Source organism: Cherax quadricarinatus, chromosome 46, assembly GCF_038502225.1.
Source record: "Cherax quadricarinatus isolate ZL_2023a chromosome 46, ASM3850222v1, whole genome shotgun sequence".
NCBI lineage: Eukaryota > Metazoa > Arthropoda > Malacostraca > Decapoda > Parastacidae > Cherax > Cherax quadricarinatus.
The window spans coordinates 29049099-29060259 of NC_091337.1; the positions used below are offsets into that span (position 1 = coordinate 29049099).

At 39.0% G+C, this 11161-nt stretch overlaps 1 protein-coding gene across 1 annotated transcript in view; it reads right to left on the minus strand.

The window, feature by feature from the left end:
* Positions 1-6309: 6309 nt before the first annotated feature.
* LOC128696630 (chondroitin sulfate proteoglycan 4) overlaps positions 6310-11161 on the minus strand; it is an 873169-nt gene continuing 868317 nt past the window's right edge. The window contains exons 18-19 of the mRNA XM_053787941.2: positions 7110-9496; positions 6310-6856 (exon numbers count right to left, since the gene is read on the minus strand). Coding sequence (XP_053643916.2) covers positions 6686-6856; positions 7110-9496 — 2558 coding nt within the window. The 3' untranslated portion in view covers positions 6310-6685. The remainder of the gene's footprint in view (positions 6857-7109; positions 9497-11161) is intronic.

The window sequence follows — 11161 nt, forward strand, 5'->3', positions numbered from 1 at the left end:
ACCATACCATGGGTGGGGTTAGAAGCTGCGATCAGAGAGTCTCAAAACTCCAGATGGTCTAGAGTTTTGAGACGCTCTGATCGCAGGTTCTAACCCTGCCCATGGTATGGTTTGTCACTCACATATACCAGAAAAAAGCACTGGTCTTAGGACTGATCCCTGTGGAACCCCTTTCATCACAGGCTCCCACTCTGACACCTCATCACGTACCATGACTCGCTGTTGCTTCCCTGTCAGGTATTCTCTGATTCATTGCAGTACCTTCCCTGTTATACCTGCCTGGTCTTCCAGCTTTTGCACTAATCTCTTGTTTGAAACTGTGTCAAAAGCCTTCATACGATAAAAGAAAATGCTATCTACCCACCCCCTCTCTCTTTCCTTACTACCGTCACTTTGTCATAGAACTCCAGCAGTTTCGTGACACAGGATTTCCCTTCCTTGAAACCGTACTAGTTGTCATGAATAAGCTCATTCCTTTCTAGGTGCTCCACCACTATTCTCCAGATAATCTTCTCTGTGACTTTGCATACATGTGTGTATGCACCTAACTGTACTCACCTAATTGTGGTTGCAGGGGTCGAGACTGTGTGTGTGTGTGTGTGTGTGTGTGTGTGTGTGTGTGTGTGTGTGTGTGTGTGTGTGTGTGTGTGTGTGGTAATCACCACGTAACCTCCATCACCTCAAGCCTGGGCAGTCTCTGGAGAAACCTTGCCATTGCATAGTGTTTGCTGAAAGACAATCATCCTGCTTTCTGCCTTTGAAAGTCATCACAAAGTGCTTCCCTGAAGGAACCTCTTTTCACCCCAGGCTTCAGTAGTCACATTCCATGCTGGGCTTCAGTAGTCACATTCCATGCTGGGCTTCAGTAGTCACATTCCATGGTGTGCTTCAGTAGCCACATTCCATGCTGGGCTTCAGTAGTCACATTCCATGCTGGGCTTCAGTAGTCACATTCCATGCTGAGCTTCAGTAGTCACATTCCACACTCATCTTCAGTAGTCACATTCCATGCTGTGATGTAGTTCAACTATGCTTTGTAGGTCACTAAGGAAGATCTAATTTAACCAATTATATGAGCACACCTTGCCTTAGCAAATGGATGTCAAACACGCCTTTCGGCTTAAGTCTGAGGTCTTTTGTTCTTGATGGCGTCAGACCTCGGCGTCAGGTCGTAACACTTGGTCTATGCCTTATGGGGAACGAGGTGCTTAGAGGACCATATAAGCCAGGGAACAGCTGAGCAAGGAGATTGTTGGTGACAGGTCCGGTGAGCGAGAGCTCTGGACAGCCGCGTGTGTAGTGGACCACACATTGGGAATCTCTGGTCAGCTGGTTGGTGAATTAAGAGTGAGTACTAGTCCGTGTTACTGATAACATCTATCCTTCCCTCTGGTAATAAGTCTCATAGGTCATTTGTTATCTTATGTAAATTTCCATCAGGATACATCGTATTCTGGGCCCTTTTATGTTAAGTAAACTTTAGCAATAGTTCCCATTTTTATTTGTACCTTCATATGCTATTCCCTTTTGTGAAGCACTGGGATAACACAGGAGACGTGCACACTTTCTGGGATACCTCAGGCAAAGTGGGTAAAGGTCTCACAATGCTGGTCTTCAGTAGTCACATTCCATGCTGGTCATTAATAGTCACATTCCACTCTCATCTTCAGTAGTCACATTCCACACTCATCTTCAGTAGCCACATTCTATGCTGGTCTTCAGTAGTCACATTCCATGCTGATATTCAGTAATCACATTCCTTGCTGGTCTTCAGTAGTCACATTCCATACTGGTCTTCAGTAGTCACATTCCATGCTGATATTCAGTAATCACATTCCTTGCTGGTCTTCAGTAGTCACATTCCATACTGGTCTTCAGTAGTCACATTCCATGCTAATATTCAGTAATCACATTCCTTGCTGGTCTTCAGTGGTTACTTTCCATGTTGGTCATCATAAGTTACATTCCATGCTGGACTTCAGTGGTTACATTCCATGTTGGTCATCATAAGTTACCTTCCATGCTGGTCTTGATGCAGTACATCATAGTTTGCAATGCAGGCACATCATCACAAGTAACATCGGTGGGATCACTGCTTCCAGCTGGTAACATTAACTTTTCTGAAGAATCATTTTCTGAAACAAACATTCCTAAAGACATATTTACATTTAATATTGATCTCTGCCCAAGCTCAGCTCATCTTCTGCTTCATACTAACTTTGGGATTTTTTTTAGGCATCAAACTTTGTGAAATTAAGCCTATAAATTTATTTCTTTTATTGGAAATAAACCATTTTTTATAAATACTCAAACTGTGTTCATGTAACTATGATTTAATAAGAAGGCAAATAAAGATAACCATCAGAGGTCACTTTTACGACAGTACAGACTAAGTGTAACAAAACATTATATGAAAATAGATAATTATTAGTATTATCAATTGTTCATACTACAGTCTTTTCAAACATATGAAATACACATAAAACTCCATTGACTCCAGTATCTATATCTTATGGAAACGGATGTAGATAATGGAGACACGATAAAGGACGCCAAATTACAGTTATAAGATATTGGAGCTTTTGTTTTTAACCAAGGGAGCTCTAAACGCATAAGGGTCATAGTGGACCTATGGGAATAAGAGGCAATCAGAATCAATCCAAAGGAAAAAAAGGCTTGGACCAATTCCTTGAATCAGGAGCCTGCCACCAGCATGGATGCGCCTCCCATGAAGGTATAACTGAAGCACTGACATCATACTGCAAATGTCACCATACCCGAAAATATAAATATCCACTTACAATATAACATACTCAGTATCTTATTCACAAAAGCCAGCACTGGCATATATATATATATATATATATATATATATATATATATATATATATATATATATATATATATATATATATATATATATATTATACATGAACCTTCCCCTTGGGGTCTCTATTCCTGCAACATTGGAGGCTCCTGATGATGTGCTGATTACAACACGAAAGGCCTAGAGCTATAATTCAGCTCTCCTTGTGCTTGTGTTTTTGTATATGTTGGGCCAAATAAGTAAAACTTGCAATTTTGGCTTAAATAGCAATGCTCTTCTTGCCGAATAAGGCAAGCGAAAATTTGTGCTTGTTTATTATTAAATTATTGGAAACTTATCTAAAATATATTTAGTTGGATTAGAAAAAATTAAATTGTATTTGTTATAATAAGGTTAGGTAAGTTTTCTAACGTGCTTTTGGTACAAAATTATCAATTGTTACATTAAAATAAATGAAAAAATATATATTTTTAAGCGTATAAGAGAAAATTTAAAAAGGATGTAATGTTAAATGAGTTCTTGCTAACTGACCAGTTTTACCTATTTTGCACGACATATATACATATACAATAAGATAACAGTACACAAGTGATATCACAATGTGCAGAACAACCAACATGAAAATAAAAGTGAGTATACAACCCCTTTCATGATTTTTCACATTACCAAGGAACAATAAAAAATGCTTAGCAAAAGGCATATAAGTGGGAGATTACACTTCACTGTCAACACAGTACACACAAACCTTTTATGATATACAGGTGAGGTGGTCAAGGATCTGTTAAACATAGCTTATATCCTTCCAAGATTTAAGATTTTATCTTGTCGAATATATCTTAAATTCTTCCCAAATTTTATTAATTATAAATGAGTCTAATTTCTATAATCCTAAACTAATATTGATATTAATTTCAAAACTATTTTTTGTGAAGCTTGATCATATATTTTTCTCGACCATGGACTTGCTTGATACAACTTTCTCAGCATTTTGAGAATCAACTGAATGGTTAAAATCTCTCACATGAATTAACAGAGCATTAGACTCTTGTCCAATTCTAAAGCTATGTGGACCCTCAAATTTCATCCTTCCTTTTCTGTATGTAAAACTATAGTTATTCTCTATAAAATGTATTTTTTGTTAATATTTTTGAGCGTCTGGAATGGTTTAATTGGATTTACATTATTTCTTATGGGAAATATTAACAAAAAATACATTTTATAAAGAATAACTATAGTTTTGCATATGGAAAAGGGATGACGAAATTCGAGGGTCCACTGTATTTATTTTGTTGAAGTCTTAGTTTAAGACTTTTCTAAGTTTAACCATAAAAATGTTTATCACATCTTTTACAAGGAATCTTATAAACACAACCGTCAGCATTTTTGGGGGCAATTTTTAATCAAACTTTTTTTTTACTGTATCACGATTTTTAAATATAACTTTGTATTAAAATTCTTAATTAGAGAAAGTATTTCAAGAAAGTTTTCAGGGTATAAGAGAACCACGATAGTGCTCTGACGTTCACTATTCTTTTCACAGTGATTGTTCTGAATATATATATATATATATATGTCATGCCGAATAGGTAAAATTTGTCAATTCGTAAGAACTCATTTAAAATTAAGTCCCTTCCAAAATTTTCTCTTGTATGTTTAAAGATACATTTTTTTCATTTATGTTTATGTAAAATTAATAATTTTGCACCAAAATAACCTTAGAAAACTTACCTAACCTTACTATAACAAGTGCAATTTATTTTTTTCCTAATGCAACTATAAATATTTTAGATAAGTTTACAATAATTTTATAATAAACAAACACAATGGAATACATATATATAAATATATATATATATATATATATATATATATATATATATATATATATATATATATATATATATATAGGGCAATGTGTGGTGTAAATATTATGCAGAAAATTCGGAGTGTGGAAATTAGGAAAAGGTGTGGAGTTAATAAAAGCATTAGTCAGAGGGCAGAAGAGGGGTTGTTGAGGTGGTTTGGTCATTTAGAGAGAATGGATCAAAGTAGAATGACATGGAAAGCATATAAATCTATAGGGGAAGGAAGGCGGGGTAGGGGTCGTCCTCGAAAGGGTTGGAGAGAGGGGATAAAGGAGGTTTTGTGGGCAAGGGGCTTGGACTTCCAGCAAGCGTGCGTGAGCGTGTTAGATAGGAGTGAATGGGGACGAATGGTACTTGGGACCTGACGATCTGTTGGAGTGTGAACAGGGTAATATTTAGTGAAGGGATTCAGGGAAACCGGTTATTTTCATATAGTCGGACTTGAGTCCTGGAAATGGGAAGTACAATGCCTGCACTTTAAAGGAGGGGTTTGGGATATTGGCAGTTTGGAGGGATATGTTGTGTATCTCTATACGTATATGCTTCTAAACTGTTGTATTCTGAGCACCTCTGCAAAAGCAGTGATAATGTGTGAGTGTGGTGAAAGTGTTGAATGATGATGAAAGCATTTTCTTTTTGGGGATTTTCTTTCTTTTTTGGGTCACCCTGCCTCGGTGGGAGACGGCCGACTTGTTGAAAAAAAAAATTATATATATATATATATATATATATATATATATATATATATATATATATATATATATATATATATATATATATATATATATATATATATATTTCGTTAGGTTTAGAATAATTTTTGCAAAATTATTGCATACACAAATTTTTGCTTGCCTTATTTAGCAAGAAGAATATTGTTATTAAAGCCAAAATCGCAAGGTTTATCTATTTGGCACTCCACACACACACACACACACACACACACACACACACACACACACATCTATATATATATATATATATATATATATATATATATATATATATATATATATATATATATATATATTCTAATGGATGGGAGGCTCATCTTTAAGATATTAGTGGTCGTAATATTATGAGGAGTATCACTTAATTTATGCTACCTTGGCAAGGTACATCCCTCCTGGCCTTACTGTAGCAGGCCTCAGCAACAGCCAAAGATGGACGCACTAACTTTTCTGTGGGTGAATAACATATGCCACAGACCTGATTATTTACACGAATTTAAGCTCTGTCCATTATTATTGGGGCACATGATAACTAAGCCTATATGATTAATGATCAGAGTGCGCAGACAGACTCAAGGTCTGCACAGTCTTTAGTTCCATGTTCGTGCAAACCGGAATCTACACAAATTCGTGAAGACATGCGCAGACTTTGTGCTTATGAGCGGCTTCCGAAAACTGAAAATTTGTGAATTTCCTGAGCAAAGCAACGTCAGAGACCTCGTATACTAAATAATAAAACACTGGCCTGTAACTTTTCTCGCTATTATAACCACGAGCAATTTCTCTGAGTTGCATAAAATTCTAGATGCATGTTTTGATTTTTTCTTTGTTTATTGGAAAGTCTTTTCTCCGTTAGCCAAACAAAAATATTTCAGAACAGTGCACCTTTCTTAAATCCAGATGCACTTCAGAATTTAACTGTTTAAAATGATTTCTTCCATTTACGAATAATCTGTAATTTCGATTTTTTTTTTCAGTAAATACATGCATTTATGAAACCCATCAAATACAGTGATATGTGAATCCACTTAGTGAATTATTATTAGTACATATTTAAGCAGGTTCTTAAAACACGGTTGTAAACATTGTACAGCAGCAGCTGGCAATGCTTAATGGAATCTGACTCAGTTTTGTGCAATATAATATTTGTTGCTTCAGTTATTTTGACACTTTCACAATCTTGGATTATCTTGCAGTGAAAATTTTGTCCCTTCATAAATGTTCAGATCGGTTTACACGACTAACAGAGGTACTGCTGATTTCTATACCCAGTACTGGTTCTTCCTGAGCATTGGGTTAGTGGTCCTGGGCTGGTGCTTCTCATAGACTCCCCATTCCTCAGCCTCTTGAGAGTCCACTCCGTAGGGATAGCCAGCTAGAAGAGGGTCGTAAGTAGGATCACGAGCCGCTGTATCTGTACACAGGGGCGTCACCTGTACCATCCAAGGGGAAATAAATAACGAAAAATTAAAATCAAGAAACAAAATGATAGGAAAAATTTTTGCACTTAGCTACTGGATTTCATGAGCTTTAAGGAAGATAAACTCGGTGTCTTAAGAATTGCAAAACGAGTATTTTGCAATTATCAGATCACTTTAGAAATAAAATATGTTTGAAAATATAAAGAAATAAAACGGAAACTAAGGTTAAAAAGTACTAGCTTTTGGGTGAAAGGGCAAACTGTACCTTACACTGAGGCACTGCTGGTGACACCTCACGCGAGGCATCATGGGGCCATGAGGCCTCAGAGTCTGTGAGGTGGGCTGCCAGACCCAGCCCACCACTGCCACCATTGTGGTGGTGGTGGTGGTGATGGTGCAGGTGGTTCTGCCCAGGCCTGGGAGACAATGACAAATCTGGGGGTCGACATTCAAGCTCTAATAGGTCATCGGACATGAATGAATTAGGTCTAGAATCTGATGGAAGAGGTGGTGGCAAGGATGCTACATCAGCATCAATTCCTGTGTCACTTGTCTTGTCAGAGGGCCGACGTCTTGTAGCACACTGTACCACAAAGATTATAACAACAATAACCACTACAACAACAACTGCTGCTAACATCATAATTAAATATTCTTTGGGTATACCCAGGAACAAGCCAAAGCTCCCAGACCCAGGAGTGCTGGACTCTGCACTGCCACGGATAGAAGGTGGAAAGAGATCTGGTCGTAAGTGCCTGGGAGGCACTGCTCCCTCATCAATGACTGCTCCTGCCTCTACTAATGTGAGATGTAAGGTTCCTTCAGCGGGCTGTACCCCAGGTGCAGGAACCTGCAGTACATAGTGAAGTGCATCATGCAAAGGTTCATCAGCTTTAACATTAAGATTTCTGGCAATGTAATATATTAAACCAGCTCTAATTTCTTCGTGAGTGAACTCATGAACTTCGTGTGAGCGAACTGATCTCCGTAATCGCCTGCTCACTTTTTTTATTCGACCAAAACGGGGACGCCTTTTGACCTTATATACAGGATTACTTCCAGTTGTGATAGCAAGCTGCGAAGCATCGAGATGCTCGAGAGAGAGTCGTGTACGACCTCCTACTGCTGCTATAAGTCGCTTAGACTCCACTAATGGTAAAACAACAACACGAACCTCCACATCTTGCACTGTAGCCTCCCACGTCCATATATCTACTCTGAAGTTATCAGCAGGCTCACTCAGCTCCATTTGCATATAAAGAACTTCACCCTTATCCACGTTCACCTGCCCAAATGTATGTACCACTTGATCATTCAAGTACAAACGACCAAACCTAGGAGGTCTGGTGACGTTGTAGAAAATGTGGTTATGATTTCCATTGGTCACTGCAGCAAGATAATGAGGTGAAAGATAGACAACAGTTGTAGTCTGTCTTAATGGTATGACGGAGTGGTTAACTAGTTCAAGCGTCAATGGCTGAACCTCAATTGTGAACACAGAATATTTTACTTTGTGCTTTCCATCAGACACTTTGAAAGAAAACCTGGCTGAACCATTAGTGCCATCATGAGCATACAAAATGCGACCTGTGTTCACATCATGCTGAGAGAACGACTGAACGGTTGCACTGTAATTGTGAGCCAAGACTAGTTGTCCATGATCAGGAGTACTCATCAACTCGTACACAATCTCACTAGGTATGTTGTCAGGATCAGTGGTCAAGAGGCTCTCGTTGGTAATGACAGCGTTTTGCCGATGCACCACTTGCAGAACAGGTGCTGCAGTCTCCAGTGTGAATGGCTGGTCATTCACAGGCGTCACACTGACATTCAGAGTACCATTGAATAAAAGGACATCAGGAGAAGATCCATTACCAGCCAACGAAACAGTAAACCCTAACACATCTGAGAGTGTATCACTATGGTCATGATCGTATTTAACACGACCTTTCTCTACATCTCTAGCTGTGAAGGTATAACCTTCTGTAAGGTTTCTCTTTCGTAAAGAGAACACGCCATGAGCTGGGATGACAGTCACAGTAGTCACTAGTCTTGGTGAGGGTCGTTCCATGCCCACAGCAACAGGATAACCCTCGATAAATTCCACCACTGCAGAGAGATTGAGATTATCAGGGCGCAGAGTGGCTTGTCCTCCTTCAGCTACCACCAGAGGTGCAAGTCCTAGGTACCTCTCCAAACCTCCCCCTCCTGGACTAGCCACAGACACCTCCACGTGAAATTCTTGGTCTTTTAATGGTTCTGCAAATGGCGTTTCCACATCAAACACAAATAGATCACTAGCAGAAAGCTCTGAAAAGGGTTTACTGTGCTCAAACACAATACGAGATTCATTGATGTGCCTTTGGGTAAAATTATCAACAGGTATTCTAACACCCGCCTCCTCTAGCAGTAGCTGGCCTAGTAAAGGAGGCTGACGCACAATATAGACCACAGAACGGTTGGGATCATAGTCATTGGTGTGAGTAAGCAGAACAGCCGGAGTAATGGGTTGTTGCATCATGGGGAACACCCACAGCTCCTTGTTATGGTGTAGAGAGAGATGCAGTTCCTTTGCAGCGATTGTGAAGACATGGGATCCCGTATCACGAACCTGGTCACTCGCCTCCCACCGGAACATACCAGACAATCCACCTACACATTAAATAAAAAAAAAGAGATAAAAATATATTTTAATACTTTTTTAAATGCATAGAGATAAAAAAATTCAAATCAACATCCACGTGACATTTCACAAATTGTGTACAGTAATATTTTGGGTGCATTACTGCCTCAATGAATGAATGATTATACAATATATATCTCACATTATTGCATACCCTTACATTAAAAATTAAATAAACCAAAATGATGCAAAATGAACCTCAAATCCAAACTAGAATGTATAGAAGGAAATAATTTACATAGGTGTCCCGTAGTTCGATTGCTAGTGCACTTGGTTCATACAATGACGTCTGGGGACAGATCCCTGGTACGGGTTGAAACAGTAGGACGTGATTCCTTAAGACACCTGCTGTCTTAAGGAAACTAGGTACCTGGGTGTTAGTCAACTGGTGTAGGTCGTATCCTGGAACAAAATTAACCTAATTTGCCCGAAATGCTCTGCATAACAAGGAGCTTTGTATATAGTAGTATGTCACTGATGTCAGCTAGGCCTGTATGCCTTGTACAGTGTGCTTGTAGAAATAAAGATTTTTGCTATTATTTTTATTATTATTCTTAAGTAATGAAGAATACAAAATTAAAATGCAAAAGAAGTTGCTGCATTGAGGAAAATAATACCATTAAAAGTCAAAATACACTCTTGGGAACCCAACACTCAATACCTGGTTTCTCTCTGCTCTTACTACCCTTCTCTCATTCTCCCTACATTCAGAGAATTCCCTTTTTGCAGAGGATGTGAAGTTAATGAGGAGAATACAGGCGGGCAAGTATCAGGTAAGACTACAAGAAGATCTGGGCAGGCTGCAAGCCTGATCCAAGTGCAAAGTCATAAAGACTGGGGAAGAACAACGAAGACCACAGACGGAGTATAAGCTATGGTGGCAAAGGCTGCAAACCTCACTCAAGGAAATGGATCTTAGGGTGAGCATCATACTGAGCACATCTGAGGCTCACATCAACCAAATAACCGTTGTAACATGTGAGCGCCTGGCAAACCTATGAACAGTGTTTCGACATCTAGGTAAGGAGTCATTCACGTCACTGTACTCTGCGTATGTCATGCCCCAGTATGGAACCCACACCTGGTCAAACATGTCAAGAAATTGGAGAAAGTGCAAAACTTTGCAACAGCACTATTCCCGGAGCAAACTGGTATGTTCTATGAGGAGAAATTAAGGGAAATCAACTCGACGACCCTGGAGGACAGGAGGGATAGGGAGGACATCATGAAAACGTAGAAAGTACTGAGAGGAATTAAAAAGGTGGACAGGGCAGGAATGTTTCAGAAATGGGACAAGGGAACAACAGGACACAACTGGAAGCTGAAAACTCAGATGGGTCATGTGGATGTTAGGAAATATTTCTTTAGCCATAGAGTTTTGAGGAAGTGAAACAATCTGGAGAGTGATGTATGTTCAAGCAGATCAGAAGAAATTTTCTAGTCATGACATGGTAAAATCAGGGAATGGCCTATGTTACGCCCTCTACAGGACATCCAGGCCTATGTTACGCTCTCTAGAGGGCATCCAGGCCTATGTTACGCTCTCAAGAGGGCATCCAGGCCAAAATAACACTCTCTAGAGGACATCTATCCCTATGTAGCACTCTAGAGGGCATCCAAGCCTATGTAACACA